At 45.2% G+C, this 20269-nt stretch overlaps 1 protein-coding gene across 15 annotated transcripts in view; it reads right to left on the reverse strand.

Annotated features, from left to right (window-relative positions):
- Positions 1-20269, reverse strand: part of Ttc13 (tetratricopeptide repeat domain 13) — a 58328-nt gene that overhangs the window by 16103 nt on the left and 21956 nt on the right. For 3 of the 15 annotated variants that reach the window (XM_027404830.2, XM_027404825.2, XM_027404826.2), the window contains 8 exons: positions 14571-14636; positions 13053-13145; positions 10576-10692; positions 9733-9843; positions 4827-4909; positions 3846-3987; positions 3312-3486; positions 185-341 (listed from right to left, as the gene is read on the reverse strand). In XM_027404830.2, coding sequence (XP_027260631.1) covers positions 185-341; positions 3312-3486; positions 3846-3987; positions 4827-4909; positions 9733-9843; positions 10576-10692; positions 13053-13145; positions 14571-14636 — 944 coding nt within the window. The remainder of the gene's footprint in view (positions 1-184; positions 342-3311; positions 3487-3845; positions 3988-4826; positions 4910-9732; positions 9844-10575; positions 10693-13052; positions 13146-14570; positions 14637-20269) is intronic. The other 12 variants (XM_027404834.2, XM_027404829.2, XM_027404828.1 and 9 more) reach the window with 6 other exon arrangements.

The following is a 20269-nucleotide window of genomic DNA, read 5'->3' on the forward strand; positions in this document are numbered from 1 at the left end:
GGAACATGGGCAAGAAGTCGTTTATTGATCAAGAAATATCAGCACTCAGGACACAGAAGCAGTAGGATCATGAGTTTGAAGTCAGCCTGGAATGAAAACACATTGAGACCCAATCCCTCCAAACAAATGGAAAAAAGGTTTGTTCCCAGTTGGGTTTTGGAAAGTCATACCACATAGTACTTACTTGATGTGAGGTTGCAGGCCTGGCTGCTCTTCGTAGCCGTCTATGAGAAAAGGCAGGTTCTTGGCCCAGTGGTCCTTGAAGCTGCCTGGTAGATCCGTGTCGATGTTATATTCCGTCAGGGGGGTATCGAGGTGTGCATGCAGATATCGAGAATACTCTGTAAATAAGAAAGGAGCTGCCAAACCCAGATACTGCTGAGGAAGTTCTTGCCAGACAGAACAAGTCACCACATGGATGCTTTGAACCATGTTGTCATTAATGTAGGAATTCTGAAAGATGGCTACAGGACAAGAGAAGCCTGCTCCTGATTTGAAGCACAGGATCAAGTGCACATCAGTCTGCTGGGGTCTCCTCTAACAACACTTTAACCACCTTTCCATGAAGAGACCCAAGGAGTTCATTTTTTTGTTTCAGAGCCTGAAACCCAAGGGAAGTACCAGACTGCACCTGGGGCTCTGTCGGCTCTGACAGACCAAATGGGTGTGCAATCTCACCACAACCTGACTGACCGCTGCATATCTCTACAGAGACCTGCAGAAAGAAACATGACAGGTGTGCTAGCCTATCCCCGTCAAGTGTCACTCTCAGTGCCAGCTCTGCTGAGCTAGAAGGAGTGTGAAGGGCAAGCTATCCAAGAGCTCGCCCCTGGGCTGTTGATACTTGATTTAATTTTTGGAGATTCAGTATGTTTGTGACAACATGCACATACCAATTTATTTTTTTCAACTATAAAGGTTCAAATTCTGATCACTTATGGCTAATAAAAGATTAGCATTCCAACTGAGATGTGCTTTGATTGCAAAATACATCCCAGAAGTCAAAGACCTAGAACAAAAATTAGGGAATGTAAGATTTTTTTAAAAAGATTTTGGTTATTTTTTTAAAAGTGTGTGTGTGTGTGTGTGTGTGTGTGTGTGTGTGTGTGTGTGTGTGTGTGTGTGTGTGTCTGAATGTGGATATATTCATATGAATGCAGGTGCCCTTGGAGAACAGAGATGTAACCCCCTGGGGCTGGTTACAAGTGGCTCTGAGTTGCCACCTGTGGTTGCTGGGCTCCAAAGTTGGGTCCTCTGGAGGAGTAGTATGTGCTCTTAACCATTGGCCCATCTCCCCAGCCCTAAACTATAACACTTTTATGGACATCAGTCATGGAGGCTTATGCATGTAATCTCAGCACTCAGAAGGCTGAGACAGGAGGATCACCATGAGTTCTAAGCCAGCTTGGGGTATATAATTAGTTCTGGGCCAGCATGGGCTACAAGATGAGATGCTATCTCAAAAAGATCAAAAAAAAATTTTTTTAAGTCTAATGAATACTTTCCTACTAATTATATGCTGAATTAAAATTTTAGATATAATGAATAACATAAAACATATCATTAAAATTAACTCCACCTGCTTGTTTTTCCATTTCTTTTAAATATTTTTTTTTCATTTTTACTTATTTGGGGGATGGCATGTGTGTGCCAAACATAGTATGTATGTGGAAGTCTAAGGAAAATCTGTGAGACTCAGTTCTTTCTTTCCACCATGTGGGTCCTAAAGACTGAACTGTTTTTACCCACTAAGCCATCTTGCAGATCCTATGCTTTTACATTTTAATATGGCTATTACTAACTTAAAGCTATATTCATGGATTGCACCCTTTTTCTGTTTTATAATAATGCTCTCAAGGGCTAATGAGAAGAAAGGTAAAAATATGTGGGTACACAGACAACAAAAACATCTTCCTAAATAAATGGGGAAAACAAGACACACGTGTATACTGGAAGATGCAGGGGTGTGTATGCTGGAGGGGATATGTATGTGCTGGCTGCTTTTGTCAACTTAACACAAACCCAGATATATCTGGGAAGAGGGAATCTTAATTGAGAAAATGTCTCCATAACATTAGTCTGTATGGCATTTTCTTGATAAATGATTGATGTGGAAGAACCCTTCTTACTGTGGGTGGTACCAACCCTGGGCAGGTAGTCCTGAGGTGTATCAGAAGCAGACTGGGCAAGCTGTGAGGAGCAAGCCAGTAATCAGCACCCCTCCATGGTGTCTGCTTTAATTCTTGCCTCCATGTTCCTGCCCTCATTTCCTTCAGTGATGGACTCACCTAAATGTGAGCCAAATAAACCCTTTCCCCAACAAGCTGCTTTTGGCTATGGTGCTTTATCACAGCAATAGAAATCCAAAGACAAAGTGCATGTGTGCTGAAAGAAGTAGGTGTACACTGGAAGGTGCGTGCGTGCGTGCGTGTGCGTGCGTGTGTGTGTGTGTGTGTGTGTGTGTGTGTGTGTGTGTGTGTGTGTGTGCAAACATGGGAAGATGTGTATGTCTGTGTACATTAGAAGGTGTGTATGTGTACCCTGGAAGATGTGTGTGTGTGTATAGGAAGATGTTTATGTAAGTATATAGGAAGGTGTGTGTGTACACAGGAAGCTGTATTTGTGTTTACATAAGGTGTGTTAATGCATGCACATAGGAATATGTGTATATATACAGAAAAATATGTGTATACATAAAAGATATGTGTGTGCATAGGAAGATGTGTGTGTACATAGGATGATGTATGGATACACATAAGATGTGTGTGTATGTACACATGAAGAAGTATGTTTTACATAGGAAGATATGGGAAATTGCTTTGGAAGGTACATATATACGTATACTGGAAGATGTATATGGAGAAAAAGAAAGTCTGTGACTAATTCAAGAATTGCTCCCTTCCTCACCAAACTGGGTCTTTCTAATATAGAAGGTTGTGACAGAATGTAATGAAGGATCAGAGACGCCAGGTAAGTCTCAAAAATGAAAACCCCATGTAGGGTACTTTCTTCTCCTTCAGTGAAATGAGAGGGCACCAAACACACTATCCACAAAGAACCTCACATCCATCTATAAATGTGGTTTTACATAGGTCAAGCTTCTGTGGAGTTTTAGAAGACCTGTAGGTGAGGCAGAAGGAACATCAGGCCTGTCTTGGGAGATATCGAGGCCTCTAGTCCTGAAACCTCCAGTTTTAACAAGGGATGCAAGGGACAGGATGCCCACCTTCAACTCCACCACGTCACAGAGGCAGCAAGACACCCATAGCTCTGGGCATGGGAGTGGAAAACTCCCACTATTTTCTGCTTACCTCGGAGGTACTTCACCCTCAAGTACTCTGGGCTAGCCTTCTGACCGGGCAGAGGATCGTTCAGCATAACTTTTGTTTGTGCTTTAATTCCTTCATAAAACTGTCCCATTGCCACATGGCTGAGCCCCTTCATGTACTGGCACACTTCATTGTATGGCTCTAGTTGCAGGCAACGCTACAGTTAAGGACAAAAGGCTGCGTTAGTGTCACAAGGGTTAGGACAGCTTATCCTTCAATCCAGAAGCTCTCCTTCCAGGCTGAGTCAAATGACATATAAGTTTCTAAATTAGTCTAGCGGCCAAAGCAAAGATCCCTTCCCTCTTCCCTCAACCCCTCTTGAGATATGGTCTCTCTATCCAGGCCACTATGCTGGCCTAGAACTTTCTATATAGACAAGGCTGGTCTAGAACTCACCAGGAGCTACCTGCCTCTGCCTGCCAAGTGCTGGGATTAAAGGAGTATACCATGTACAGATTCCTCCACAGAAGTCTCTGAAGAACCTTAGCTTTGGCTCTGCCTGCTGGTAAGGCTTACCTTGAAGTTCTTCAGGGCTTCCTGCAGGCTGCCATGGTGATAGAGCATCATCCCTCGGAGCTGCAGGGTCTGCACATGGTTCTGGTTGAGCAGCAGGGCCTTCTGGAAGCTCTCAGTGGCTGCTTCAAAATTGCCCAGTTCTCTAAGGATTGAACAACTGTGATGAGCACCAGGTAGGTCAGTGACACCAGCACTGGAGTTCAGTTCTGGGAAATCTCGAGGGAGGTGTGTGTCTCCTGCTGCCTGAACACCTCACACACAGTTGTACAGTCTTCACCACACTTAGGAATCTAATATACAGCATTATAGGATGCTCACATTTTTGGATTTCTCTAGGAAAAATTAACACTGATTTCCAAATGCACCTCTGTATGAGGGTGGAATTTCTCTAACAGCCTTTCCCCTGTAGCCACAATGGCTCCTTTACAGGCAAGACACTGGAGGCCCAGAGAGCCTGCAGTTGCACACCTACAGAGTTCAAGTCTCAGGGGCTCCTAGCTCAAGTGTTCCCACATCAACCTTGTCACCTGCCTTTCTGATTGGAGTGAGGTTGCTCTTTAAAGTTGAATACTCTAATAGTGAAGCAATGCACAGAACCAAGAGGTGAGGACCCAGTTAGCTTTCTGTACTGGACTGACTTTCCCATGATCAGGAATTCACTACCACAGAGCCTGGCAAGTGGTGATGGTGTCTACCACACAGCACCCTCCAGTGCCAGGCACAACACTAATCTACAGGGACTTTTACCCACATACCACTATGAACATGATGACCCTGAAGGACTGACCCTCAGACAGCTGTGCAAGCTGACACGGCTCCTACATGGTGACACACACCAGGGGTCCTGACACAAGGATCACTCACATCCCAGAAGAGATGGGAGCAGGTAGAGCAATGCCTTCAAAACCTAAAGTGGACATCTTTTCTGAGATGCACTGTGTCTTTCCTGTCTTAGTCTCCTTTAAGCCCATTGTCACTTACCTGTAGGCCTGTCCTAGACTTTTATATGCATCAATAAAGTCAACTTTCTGTTTCAGAGCTTCTTTGAAGGCCTCGATGGCTTCCTGTGGAAGGTGTGCAGAAAATGAGCCCATTTGCATTAATTCCACTTGCATCACTAAAGGTTTACATATATGCCACATCCATCTCTGGCAGAATTATCTTAAATAGGGCCAAAGAATGAGGCAATCAATGCAATGAACTGTTGGGAGGCTGTAATTCTAATAGTAAAAAAAAATGCATTTCTATAAAAACAGCATTGAGCTTCCCACTGTGACAGAGCTGTCATCTTGTGCTGGAGTGCTAATGATTTCACCTTCATAAGAACATCATTTCCTCAATCCGTAACAACACAAATGGACTAAGGAAACTCAACAGTTTTGTGAGATTATTCAAAATGACAGGTTGTTGCACTTAATCAACAAAATAGATAGATATAAATTGCACATAGAAAAACCCAAAAAGGCTCCTGGGCTAGCAGTTGGGATTCCTCGGTTCTATAGGGAAACAGTGAAAGAAAATAGAACAAGGCTAGGATACTGGACACAGCTGGTGCAGCATAGCAGCTGGCATGCAGCTGAGACCAGAGTGCTGCAGCCACCAAGAGGAATCTAGAGCACACATGCTCATACCCAAATCCCTAATGTGAGTACTGCTATTAGAGGGTAGTGCTGGTCAAGGCTAGACTACCTAAACATTTGTACCCACTATGCCTGCACTTTCATATGATATTACTGCTACTGTACTTAAAAAAAAAAAAATACAGTCTCTTGGCACTTTTCCAAAGACAGGACAAAACGGCACTAAAGTAACTGCTGTAACCTGAAGAAAAAGACTTTACACATCACATCTGTTCAATTAGATAAGACTTGACTTTACACATCACATCTGTTCAATTAGATGTTGGTAGGAGAGAGCTACTGATGTCACATGCCTTGTACATGGTAGGCACTCAATAAATATTTGATGATTTGCAGGCATAAGGTAGTTTTATGAACAGCACAACTGCAAGACTTAAAAAGCCCTCTGTCTCTGTATCCAGATTCTTTGTAGATGGGAGTGGGGGTAGCATGGTCAGAGGGACTGGTTTCAGACTCCTGAAGCAATGGCAGGGAAAATGATCTGCTGGTGAAGAGCTCCTACAACTATGAATGTGGCTGCTAAAGTGGCCTAGTCTTAATCTTTTAGGGCTTTTATGATACTTTTATCCAACAAACACATATTGAGCACCTACTATGTACCAGAGTCAGTGTGAGGAGTTGAGGGGTGGGTACAAGATGAGCAAGTCATTGTCTCTGTCCTCTAAGAACATACAGTCCAGTTAGAATAGAAAGCCAATTATGTAATGGGAGTTATTAGCATAAACATTAAGAGCTAAAACAGAGATAGGAGCAAGGCCCTGGAAATACAGAGAAGGAAGTGACAGCCAAGTGCTCTAGGAACTCAACAGTAGTGTGAGGAGGGGCACAGTGCTATACTGTGCACAGCTCGGAGCCAGGAATGGCAGGAAGTCAGAACCGTGCACAGAGGTGTGAGTGGAGAGACAAGGCCAGAACCTGGCTGGCACCTGCACAGGCACCTCATGTCTCGGGGAAAGGACAGTGACCATGGCAGAGCAGCAGTGTGGGGTAGAGCGGGGGAGCAGGCCCCAGGTTGGGTCAGCGGGCATCTGGGCAAGAGATAATGAAAGCTCAAGGTGAGTGTCCCTGAGGAGAGAAAGAAGAGTCAGATACAGGGCCATTTCTGAAGGCAAACAGAGACAGAATCTGGTGGCGGTGAGGAGAGGAAGATGAGGCAAGGAGTTTCTAGGCTGGGAAGTCTGGGAGAGGGCAAGTGCAGTGGCCACCACAAGGAGAACAGGAAGACAGTAGGGAGAGGGGGCTGGGCGTGTTAAGCCTGCAGTGTCTGTGGACATCCAGGGGAGATGCCCAGTGGGCATCTGCTGCCCACTCCACTTACAGCATGCGTGACGCGACAGTTCTTCAAAGTCTGATTCTCTTCAGCTTTTAAGAGTCTTTGGTTTCAGGGTTCCTGTCTAAGCACTGCTCAGCTCTCTACCTCAGCTGCCAAAGAGGGACACAGCAGAATCAAGATTTTACACCATTGGGAACAAGAGACTAGCTCACACGAGGCGACCTCTAAGTACACACTGTTTCAGAGTCACCATTTCCCTCCATCACCACAGTCTTCACTGGTCACTGGGCGGCCACCATTTGGATGCTCCCATCAGACAGCTCAGGGTGAAGAGCTTAAAATGTCCTTATGATATGGACTAAATGGATGTCAAGTTCTTGCTGCCGTATCACAAGGGCCCTATTCACCACACTGAACAGCTGTGTATGTACCTGGCCAGGTATGGTGGGGTTCACATGATATCAGCCTAATAGGAAGCTGAGGAAGGAGGCTAAAAGTTGAAGATTGCTTGAGCTACGTAGTCAAGCCCTTTCTGTAACAAACTGCAGAAATTAAACATTCTTAAATGTTTAATGTCCTTCCATAAAAGGTATTTACAAAATAAAGTCACCTACTTGACTACTTTCTAAATTGCCATTGGCCTGACCAGACCCACTTTTAGGTTGTCAGCTCAAGCCCACCTTTGAGTCTAATGCTTTGTGTCTATGAATAGCAGGGGTCATTTTTTAGTTCCATAACTCACAGAGATAGCTGTCTACATTTCACAAGGATGCTGGTGGGACAAGAGAGACTAAGTGCAACCCTCTGACCTTCTTGGACAACATAGATAAACCACCACAAAGAGCCCCCCCACTTCTCCTCCCATTGCCCCATGCATGGGATGCAGAGCACAGGGGGAGGAGGGAAGTTCCAGTGACTTGGGAAGAGCCATTCACTGAGGGACTTCGAATGCTCAGACCACGAAAGCACTGACCAGGTTCTTGGAGATCTGGATAAACCAAACCAAGTCTCATTCTTCAAGCCTTTCAGGAGATACCCTGTGCCTATGCCCAGCTTTATCTAACAAATAGAGTGTATTTGCTGGTATATGTTTTCCTTTAAAAAATATTCGTAATATGTAGTGAATGGTCTTTTCCATGTATTTTTTCATTTCCCTGAGGCTGCCCCTAATTGCAACATGGTGGTCTGAACCTTTTCACGTACAGAGGCTGTAAGAAAAGATGAAGAATGGAGGGGACTCGAAGAGTGGGTGGACAGTGCCCACTAAGACCTATATCCTCATGGACTGCTCTGCACCTCAGGAACTCTTTCTTTTGGACACTCTAGGTACTTACTTCACATGAGATGTGAGGAATTACAAAGAACTAGTAAAAATTTTTTGTTGTTTGGTTTTCAGTGGGATGGGAGTTTTTTAAAAGCATCTATAAAACACAGATTAAACTTTTCCTGATAAAATGCAGTTATACTTTTCTCATATGGGATGCTACCGAACTCTGGTGCATGCTTTGAGAGGAGACAGAAGGCTGTGCCTGCTTTATGGATGTGCAAGAAGCTGAAAGAGCTCAGCTACATGTCCAGCAGATGGTTAGCAGGGCTTAAAGCAAGAGCACAGCCTGACCTCCAAGGCCATGTGTTCTGCACTTGACATCATCTGTCACTGTCACTTCTGAGCACAGGCTATGCAACAAGTACCATCCTCAACACTGAGAACTTTCTTATGGCCTCTGCCCAGACAAATCTGCCATCCTCAAACACATCTGCAGTCCTCCCTGGGAATGAGAGGAATGGCTCTGGGATCCCTGCAGATACTAAAATGCACAAGGTCTCCGGTACAGTGTTTGCATGAGGTCTACATCCATCTTTTGAGCTCTTTCGGGGTTCTCTGGATGGCCTGTGACAGCTAATATTATGTGGCTGTTACAGGTACAGTAACTATGTCATGCTGCTTAAGCAAGAGCGACAAGAACAAAACCTGTACTCTTTCCCCCTGAGTCCTTCAGGGCTGTGGATGGCAGATCTAAGGACAGCAGCTAGTGGACACAGAGGGCTGCCTGCTCCATGGCAGAACTATTCTTCTTGCTGAAGACACTCCCCATCCTGTGCTATCAAACTTGTCAGTCTTCAACACTGGACTGAAGAACACCATCTCTACACAGGATTGCTTCATCCCACAATGTGCTCCCTAACAAGGCAGCTGGCTGTGCATAGCTCTTGGGCCAGCCTATTTTTTTTTATCTAGTGGCTTGGATTATCCTGTACTGGGGTACTTGAGGCCTTGTGTGGCACTATGGCCCACATAGGGGAGGTAGCAACTCTGTGATCCCTGGATACTGGTACAGCCTGCTGCACTGCAAGATCCCCACAGAGACACAAGGACATGGAATGGAGTGGCCAGCAGGAAGTAATCCACACAAACACTTCTCATCAGGTCAAGTGAATTGACTGTTTACAGTAGCCTACTCCTCCTACTGTCCTGTGATCCTTGTCCATGGGCATACTAGTTCCACTGGTCACATCACCAGCCTCAGCAACATCTCCCTCCCATTCCCGTGGATCCAGTAGCTGGGTCAAGTCTCCTCAGCCCTAGGAGGACCTGCAGATGTCTCCTATCAGTCTCCTGTCCTTCTCACGCGGACCACACTGTTAGAAACAATTTCAAAATCACAGACTTGGTACCCATTATGATTTTCCCCCAAAGCCACAAAGCACAGCTCCTCTAGGCCCATGAGCTGAAGTCAAAGTGCTCAGTACTGCTTCAGAGGAAGACCTACTTTCAGTAGCCAGCAAGTGAAGTGTGCATGAATGCACACACACACACACACACACACACACACACACACACACACACACACACACAGATACAGAGCTAAGAAACCTGAGACATTCTGAGATGCATCGGCTCAATCCCACTAATGCCCCCCCCACCCCCAAGCGAAGCAGCACAGCAGCGCAGGCGCAGGCAGCGCAGCTTCACCTTCAGAAGTCCTCTGTGAAAGAAAGTTAGGCCTTTGTACAGCATGGCTGTGGGCTGGTTTCTGTTCAGCTCCAAGGACTGCTCAAAGTCCTCGTGGGCTGTCGCGTAGTCCTATGGAAAGGAGAGGAGGAGGAAAGATGAGATTGTGTTTATTAGAAATTAGACAGGCAGAGGAAAAGCCCCATCAGGTCCTGTGCCCTTCTTGGCCTTGAAGGAAACGCCACAGCAAAGCAGTCCCACCAAACTAGTAGTCCTCACCCTGCTAACTGCTAACTAGAGTTCATAGAGGCTTAATTTTAGGCCTTTTGCCTCAACCACAGGAAAAGTATCATCTCAAATACCAATGAGAGCATCTTTCTTCACTGAACACTTGTGAAATGACCAAGCTGGGGTGTATTCTCACTGTGGTAAGCTGAAGCTTGGTCTATACATGCATTGTTACAGTACTGCAGGCTCACAGACACCCATGATCTAGGAGCTACTGTGACAGAAACAGACTCTTGCTAGATCAGTCCACCTGAACAGAATGGTCTGGAAGCCTGACAGGTTCAGATTATGGGTCTGAAACTGAGAAGCAGACAAAATCAAGTTTTACCTCTAAGTAGAAGCTATGAAACAAATTATAACCTTCTCGTGCCAGTTGAGAATCTGATACTGCTGAAGGCCCAAACATGGAAACACAACTGGCCCTTATAATTCTCTATTGCATTTAATTTCTGCCAAAGACAATGCTCTCACGGCTGCCTTGTAGCACTGACATTAAACTAAACCCAATCTGGCAGAGAGTGGCTTCTGAAATGGTGGGAGAAGTGAGGTGTGAACCAATCTTTATGGGGCAATCACCTCAGATATGAAGTACAAGGTCCCCCGGTGTCGGTACAGCCGTGCTGAGGGCTGAAGCTGAATAGCTTTAGTGAGATCATTTACAGCTTCATTAATTCGTCCCAGAGGGGACAGAATCTAGAAATCCAAAACATGCAATCAGGAAAAATTCCTATGGCCAGTTCTACACTGTCAGTGTTTTAGTTTTTCAATTCCACTGAAGCACACACCACTCACAAAGCTCCCTGTAGCAGGCTGTGACCTATGGTCTCATGCACGCACAGGTGGATGGATGCACAGAAGGGCCACGAGGCTCAGTTTAGTGAGTGAAGACAGGGGATGTGGCTCAAGCAGCTGCCTTGCCACTGACACCACTCTAGGCATACCAGATGTGGCTCTTCTTGAAATAAGACCCCTTTTTCTTAAGCTATGTTCACCTTTTAAGTAAAAAATTGGCACATGCACTTTCAACCACTGGGGCAGATAGACAAGTCCTGGCAGTTACAGCCCTTCAGGGTCTCTAGCTCTACTCCCTGTGGGAGCAAAAGATGAAGGATGCTTACGAGGATCCCAGGTACCCTGTCAGCCCCTAGCTTATCAACCACACTCAGCATTGCAGGGGAAACTGTCTGCCCATTTGAAAAGTCCCTTAGAGCCAGTAGTCATTGTGGTCCAGGCAGCATGACAACACAGATGACAGCCAGCACCCAAAAGGAAGTCAACAAGATATAAGAAAGGCCCAGTGGGTCCCTGTGTTCATGCAATCAAACCCATGCACTTGATCCCAAGCAATCATCATTCCATCAATTTCTAACCAGGGTGCTCTAAGAAAGGTCATATTCACCCTGGGTTACATCTGGTCACTTGCTCTGCAGGAGCTCAGCACAGCCTGGGAGAGCATTTGGATGGGCCCAGCCCAAACATTAACAGTGGCTTCCAAAGTGGAAAGAGATGGACATATGGCCTGGAACTCATCACAGGGTGGGGTGGAGCTATCATGTGGAAGGGAGAATGTCTTTTTCTCTGCTTTATTAACCCCAAGGTAAAAACTATCACATCTTGTTACAACTGCTAATATCCATAGTAATGGGTTAAAATATTTTCATCAAATACAGATTAGTTCAGGAAAAACAAAAGCAAAGCAAAACACCTCACAAATTAGTTCTGAGGCAGACACAGCAGGCTGCAATTTAGCTGTGAAAAATCACAATGTAGTGACTGCTGACAGTGTCATAAATATTGCTATCTATTTTTCAGATAATGGAAAACTATTGTTCTAATCACCAATATCATTTTAGATAGGCAATTAGCTTTTTCTTAAGATGTGCAAAATTTAAAAACCTGCAAGTCTTAACTGAATTCCTGGTTTATCAGAATCATTTCATGCAGTTCCAGAGTCCTGAGAGAGACACCAGTGAGCCCAACCAGAGTTGGTGGGACTTAAGAGTGGCCAGTCCAACAACTATACAAGAGCTTCTTACTATGGGGGCAGAACTCCAGTCTCCTAGCCCAAGGGTGAGATCTAAAATGAACAGGTGAGGAACTACATCACTGGGAAAAATTAGATTAAGACCAAGTCCCCAACACAGCAAAGACTAAAAGTAAAACACTTAAAGTGACTAAAGTATAAGACACTACAATTTGAGGATAAGACCTCTAGATGCAGTCTTAAAGTGACTGAGCACCCAGTATTCCTATACTTGCTACTTTTCCCTCTTGGAGAAAAAAAAAGTCACCCCATATCAAACTAACTACATGCACACATTAACACACACATGACCCCTGAAAGCCCAGCACTACTTCAAGGGCACGCGGATTTAAAGCCACAAAGGAAGTTTTGGAACTCTCTCTCTGCAAGAACACCCTCCTCCTGCTGTTCTCAACCTTACCTCCCAAGCAGCCTAGCACACCCCCATCCGCTTCTGTGCAGGCGGCCTACAGATGTCACTCAGGAGATCTGCAGGCACCCCTCCCACGCCTCTGTCTCTACCTTGAGCTCTATAGCAAACCTACCTGCTCTAGGTGTTTATGGAGACAGGTCCATCTCATAAGAACTGTACATGGGTATATACACTCAGGTAATTCATTCATTCATTCACTCATTCATTCACTCATTCTTTCTCCTCCCTTCTATGGCGTGGAACAACTACCAAGGGCTACATATTTCAGGTTGTCCAAACTGTTACAGTCAGTTTTGTTAAAATGTGTCATCTATATCTGCAATATTTACTGTGAATATCTCTTTAATGAGTACCCGCTGAAGAAGCAGACAATATAACCGCATGTTTTCACAATAAATGTCACTCTTATGTTACTTCAAGAGCATCACTCATTCCACGGTTGTCTAGTAATTACCACCATATTTACAGGCCTTAGGAATAAGGTAGGAACACAACTGGGCATAAAGAAGCATTAGATTTATAATGATAAAATTGTAGGAAAGGGTTCTGAATTTCAGCTAATTCAATAACAGAGGGGAAAAAGAAAACCACACTCACTTCAGCTCGCTGCTCAAATACCTCTGGACGGTCAGGTTCCAAGGCAATTACTCGGCTCAGTTCAAACAGAGCAAGCTCAGCGTTCTTAATGTCCTTAAAAAGGCATTAGCTTAGTATGAGACACACTGCTGCTGGGCACAGTGGCAAGATCTTCTGAGACACTAACACTGGATTCACCAGAGAAGCCGCTGCTTAGAGATGAACAGAAACTTCGATTCTGCACAAATGCTCTGCCAGGTTCGTTCAAGGAGTGGTGTCAGGTCATATGATCAACTCACCCAAGCCTCCCACCCTTCAGGAAGTAACACACTGATCCTGGATGCTTACCACAAATTCACAGATAGCAGATATTATCTAAACATAACCTATCCAGTCCCCAGGGTGAACACATGGCTGGCTGCCAGCCTGGAGAATAACACCCACCAATGAGTGAGGAACAGGAAAATGACGTGTTGATCAAAACCATGAACTCAGAACCTACCTCATGACCAGTCTAGCTAAATTCTCTTGAGCATGTATAGGCTGATTTTGTACGTAAAAATACACATTTAAGTTTCCACTAAAGACAAAAATAAGTTACATAATGAGTTGCAAAATTTAAACAGATGGGGCAGGAAGTAGCACTTATCTGAAGGCTATGTGGCAACTTGAACCTGGTCCCTGCTGACCTATGACTGAAATAGTTTTGTACCCTCAACACCATGGTTACAGGGCTAAGTTTGTCCCAGTCCCCTGTGTCTTAGAAAGGTACAATTTTAAGTGTCATATCAATTTTCTCCAAGCCAGTACCAGCATAGCAAATTTTCTAAACTTTAATAAACTTTACTTAAAATATTTAATAAAACGTTAAAGACTGTGATTTTTATGTAAAAATTACAAAAATAATGATTCTCCCTCTAAGCACTATTTCACATGACTGTCGTTAGTTAAGAAGCATAAGAAGGGTTTGCATACAACACTCTAAGCACACTGATCTAAAGGGCAGCCAGTGATTCACTGCATAATCTTGGGAAACCACTTTTATAGCATAGTGGTTTTTGAATGAGCAGGGTTCACTGTTACCTCACTGCCTTCCTCAGGGAAATAAAGGGAATGATTTGATTGTGACTGCAAAGACCTTTCCCTATCCACAAAAAGCATAAAGTGTAGCAAATGAAAATAAATGCCACAAGCCAAAGAAACAAACAAAACCCTGTGTTCTTTTACCAACTTGTCACGACTGTGAATCGATCTCTGGCTGTAGGTCCCACTGTGACAACCTAGCCTAGTCTGCATTCTCAGGGAATGGTCTGGGAATGCAGTTCCATCTCTGGCTTTTCCTGTGGCCAACTCATCACTGACTCGGAAGACCAAGGGGAGCCTGGTTGCCAGCCTTCTGGCCACAGCATCTGGAGTGATCATCCACCCCTTTCTCATGTGGTCCTGGCAGAGCTGAGTGCACGAGAAGCAGTTGGGACAAAGGCTTGGGTGCATCAAGCCATGTGGGCACGGTGGCAAGCGCAACTAGTACATACTCACATGTAGTCCCTTCTTTCCATAGGCTATCCCTCGGCCATAAATTGCACTAACCAGATCAGGCTCCTCCTAGTCAGACCAAAACAGAAACACGTCAAAAACTAGAAACAAACAAAACAAAACAGAGTCAGTTTCTGCTTAAAGCTAAGTAATACCTCAAGAGATAGCTCTATAGCTTTACACTAGTGACCGTCGGTGACGCTGCAGTCCAGATCTGAAACCTGCAACCAGAAAGCTCGCTGAAGGAGACACGCTGAGGACTGCTGTGCAGTGAAACAGACTAAACTGCACTGGATGGGAGGGGCCCAGCACTGCCAAGCACTATAATTTCCTTCATGGTGCCATTATAATGCAAATGCCACCTTCTCAGCCACTCCATGACTGACAAGACAGCAACCATATCTCACAGAGAACCTGGGAGCTCAGGAAGTGGCAGAATGTGAGCAGGTGGTTTTCTAATGTCCCTCCATGTTGCCTTGCATATACCCATCATTTAACCTGAGGAGGCAGGAGTCCCCTCAGACAAAGGAAAGGCAGCAATGCACTTCAGAGTGTGCTGAGAAACCATGGGAATGAAATACCTGACTCTGTAGCCTGCTCTCCCATTCTTCCATGGCTTACAAGCCACCTCCAGAGGTAAGGACAACCCTTCTGCAGTCCCTTCACAGAGGCCCTGCCCCAGACTAGAGGCATGACCTCTCTTACGGTTGGTTGAGCCTAAGCTGCTGGATCTCTGCTGTTTCACCTCATTCTTTGATTCTTTGCTACAAGGTCCCAGTGCAACTTGAAGAGCTGGACAGAATCACCCTGGGCTAAGCACGTCAGAGGGGAATATGCTGCTCAGCTTCTGAGCTAAGACCTGTGTCTGCTGCACTATTGACAACGAGTACCTCAACATCCATGGTGTTGAATGCAGACAAATGAAGGGGAGGACACCCTGAACTCAATTCTTAGACGGCTTACATAGAATAAGGGCCTTGTGGTTCAAGGGCCCCAACAGCAATCTGGCACACCATATGCAAAAAGTCACAGAAATTCAACCCAACAACTGTCCTACTAGTTTCTCCTGGAACCCCCGGAGAGGCAACAAAAAAATGAGACCTCTAACACCAGCACTGGGGAGGATAAGGCTGGAGAATCAGGAGTTTGAGACAAACCTAGGCTTTATAGTAAGATCTTACAACAAACAAAAATTATAAAGAGCCAACAAAAGCAAGCACTCTTCGATCATCTCCCATGGCAGAAACTCTATTGGGTTCTCTCCTGGTTCCCATGCAATTCTTAGCCTGCCATACGGAATCCCTGTGCACCTGAATGAAGGCTGTCTGTGTATCTGCTAAGGAGGAGAGCCAAGCCACAGGGTCACAGGAGTGCAGGCTGTAATGACATCTTAGGGCAATTGTTAGCCTTAGCAGGTGACTGCAGGCACTATGCACACAGGAGAAACTGCAGGATAGCAGCCACTCTTCTGGCAGAGGCGATTGCTACACATGACCCCATGTTCCTGAGAGCATGTGTTCCTGTCAGTTATTTAAAACAAACCTCTGTTAATTCATCCATAGACAGAAAGCACATTTTAAGCAAGACATATGATAGAAATCCAAGAAGAACCAAGCCTTTCCTGGGCTCAGGAAAGACTGTAAAGGGCACCTAGGATCTAACCCCTCACTAAAACAGGAAGGCAGAGAAGGTGACTGTTAAGTGGGAATACACAGATGTGGAAAGGACAAGAGATGGTACAAGAGCAGAACAAAGCTACCACCTGCCTGCTTTGCTTTGGCAGAGATTTCCACCCAGAGGCAGAACTGAGAAGACAAAACAAAGTTGGGCCTGGAGAGGGTCTGGGACACAGTTCACAGGGCTTTCACAGGAACCCTGAACTCCTTGCATCTTGGACTCAAACCTGAGACAATATCTCAGTGGACAACAGGCCTAGGCTCTGATTTGGTGTGACTCAAATGTACCAAACAGGCAGTTCCACAATGAACAGTTTACTCTAGGAAATCACAAAGTGAATCAGAAACAGGTACAAATAAACAGTTACCCTATGAATGTGACTGGCCTCAACTGGAGCTGAGGCTAGCTCTCAGAGTGCCACCTCATCCCCCTAAAACACACACACACACACACACACACACACACACACACACACACACACACACATTCCATCTTCTGGATTCTTCTCTGTGCCCAAATGTCTGAGATGTGCCACTCCCCTGTGTCATCACCCAACCCCAACAACACTGTATTTCACACTGCCAGCCAGTGTGCCCATGGGCCCACCACAGTATTTAACACATGTATACACATTGCACATAGGGATCACAGAAAAAAAAATCACTGCATCAGACTCATCCTTGTGTCTACACATGCTCACTTGCTGAAAGTAGTAGCAGTGAGGCCACACTGCAGAGTCCTGCAGAATCTGATGTTGTCTTTGACCTCACTGGTCATCCTGTTCCTTCTCCCTTCCATAAGCCCACCAGAACTACTTCCCAGTCATTTCCCAGCAACTCGCCTGGCTGAGGGTGACAGCATCTGTCCCCAGTCCACCTGGGACACACCTCAGCCCTGGACCCAAGAAGCATTTTCCATGCTAAGAAGATCTTTCCTGACTCTTTCTAGAACCCTTGTAAATGAAACATGCTTTCTCCTCCACTCTCACTATATGCTGTGTGGGCATTAGTCATTTAGTCACTTGGAGCTTGTTGCTGATGAATCAGACTCCAAGCCATGAGACAATGTATAGCTACACCTCTCCTGCTGTGTGCTAAGAAGAGCAAGCAAAGACAACACAGAAGGGGAAGAGTTCTTGTCTTCTTGGAACACAGTCAAAGAATCATCCATACAGGAATAATGTTACACCTCACTGAGGAGTAAGTGTGCCTTCAGGAAGAACAGAAGGACTCCCTAAGAAGGAGAGAGAGCTGCCTGTTCCACTGAGAACAGTGGAGAGGGTAGAGTCTGGGGAAGAGCCCAGATCAGCACCCAGACAGAGAGCAGCAGCCTGGGAGGCAAGACCATAGGTTCAGTTCAAGACTTGGCTGCAAAGGTAGGGAGGAACAGGTAAGGGATCATATTGCTCTGGGGTGTAAATGGAACAGTGGCAAGGTAAGCCAGAAAACATGTCATGTGTCCCTGGCAAAAGCGGATCATTGGGTGTGGCTAGAACAGAGCATACAAGCAGAGGGGTCGGCATCTCAGCTGCAGCAGAACTGGGTGGTAATGTGAACACACAGCACATGTGTAGAGTGTGATGTCATAAATTAAACTGGAAGGGCATACAGAACTGGGTGCCTGGATGGGGCTCAAGTGAGGGGGCAGAAGAAAGATGTGGAATTCTGAATAAGACAACCTTTTGGAAGTTCAAATACAAATCAAGCACGGCAGGGCACTCGGGAGGTAGGACAAAGATCAAGAGTTCGAAGCCAATCTCAACTACATAACAAGTCAAAGGACAGCCTGGAATACTTGAGACTCTGTTACAAAACACCAAACTAACTAACCATGTAGATAATAAGTAAATAAATAAGTAAATCCAAGTAGAGCCAGAACCCAACATGGTGGCTTCTGTCTGTATTCCCAGAACTTAGGAGGCTGAGACAGGAGGATTTCTGTGAGCTGGAAACTTCTTTATAGGGAGAAGAAAAAAAAAAAAAACTAAAGAAAAAGGATAAAAGGAAAGGGGGAACAAAATGGGAAGAAGAATTTGGCAAGTCTATGGTTGTAGCTCAATGGTGATGCTTACCTAGCAGGACCAGAGTCATCCTTGGCACTTTCCCCACCTCTTCAAAAAATAAAACAAAATAAAATAATAAAAAATAAAAAACAGCCTGAAGTCACATTTAAAACTACATTTTTAAGTCAAGAGATAGTATCACATGACCTACAAATATTAAATTATAAGTCTAGCATATTTTAGCTGGGCATGGTGTTCTAGCCTGTAATCTTGGTACTGGGGAGATTGAGGCAAGGGGCTTCCAAGGCCAACCTGGAATACACAGTGAGAATCTGCCTCAAAAAATCAAGCAAGCAAGCAAGCAAGCAAAGGGCCTCCAAGAGGATATGGGTTCACTATCACATCATTATTTTTCACTTGCACACCTGTCACCCACTGGAACCCAGTGTCTGTGAAGCATGTCTTCTCACACATTCACAGAGTGAGTCTAACGACAGGTCAGATTTATTTAGTAACAAACATGGGGCATGCATGCATGCAATAGACAGCCAGAGAAGCCTCCGAGGGATGAAAATCATCAGGCTGAGGTTTACTCTGCTAAGCCTGTTCTAGCTAGACATAGTGGCTGATGGAAAAGGGGCCAGCTGCAAGGTGAACTGATGCAGACAGAGCTTAATCATGGATGCCTCTCATGAAATAGCTCATGGGAGCCTCCAGCTACTACATCAGGAACATTTTTATAGCAATATAATATTTCAAACCTTAAAAAAAATTGCTGCTCAAAAGCTGATATAAGTTGTGGCATTTAAGTGCTAACTAAAATACAGGCACACTGACAACTTCAGCTACCTTCAGCTGAGCTATGAGATGTGCCCACATGCAGTCCCCATTCAGGACTCTTCTTAAACCCTCTCCAGGCCTAATTATCCCCAGCATTGCAGTCATCCCTGTAGAGTAAAAGGGTCAGCCAAAGAAAACATCCTGGACCTGAAACTAGAGCCAAAAATCTAAAAAGGGCTAGTGAAAGAAACACTGTTTGCCCCTGACACCAGAGCCAAATCTGCCCCGACCAACTGAACATAAAACCAACCAATCACTGAACAGGAAAATCAACCAATCCCTGAGCAGGAAACCAACCAATCCCTGAGCACAAAAATCTAGCACCCTAACCCTGAACCCAGAGTCAGTGAAAAGAAACAGTTTAGCCCTGAAACCAGAACCAAAAAAACATACCCTGACCCTGAAACCAGGGCCAAAGAAACACACTTTGGCCCTGGAACAGAGCCAGTGAAAGAAATACACCCTGGTGGTGAAATTAGAGCCTAATGGCTAAAAAGGGTCAGTGAAAGAAACACAGTTCAGCTCTGAAACCAGAGCCAACTCTGCCCCTGACCAACTGAACACAAAACCAAACAATCCCTGAGCAGAAACACTACCAATCTGAGCTCAAGGGGATTGAAATTTGATCAATTCTCTTCCTGAAAATTTTCCTTCTGGAAAAGCTCCGCTCCTAAGAAGCCCTTTATAAGCCCCTCTGCTGGTTCAGTTATCAGTTGTCCTTCTCCGCTCTGCAGAGGCAGCCACTCTCCTGGATTCCTCCTTCCCAAATAAATCTTTCTTAAAAGAGTTTTGGGTAAAGATCTTCACAGATGAGGAGCAGTCTCTCTGCTGGGAAGCTCCCTTGGGAGCAGAGCAGAAGAAAAAAACAAAAAAACAAAAAAACGGATACTTCTGTTGAGAAACTAACTCCCTTAGGGGCTTTTTCCGGGAGCTGGAGAAAATTGCTACAGGGGTTTCCCCTTTAGCATAGTGAAGCAGATAAGCAACATCTTGGGCTGGAGCTGAGAAGAAACCTCCGCTGGAAAGCTCCCTTGGGGACCCAGAGCAGAGCTCAGCTGTAACCGCTCTCTCAGAGAGAGCAGCAAGATTGCTACATCCTGCAGGGAGGCGGCCCGGGACCACACCCCAGCTTCAGGTACAGCCTGACCTTCCTGACAAGTCAGGAGACCTTTCTCTCTAGAGC

This window comes from Cricetulus griseus, chromosome 3 (assembly GCF_003668045.3).
Source record: "Cricetulus griseus strain 17A/GY chromosome 3, alternate assembly CriGri-PICRH-1.0, whole genome shotgun sequence".
NCBI lineage: Eukaryota > Metazoa > Chordata > Mammalia > Rodentia > Cricetidae > Cricetulus > Cricetulus griseus.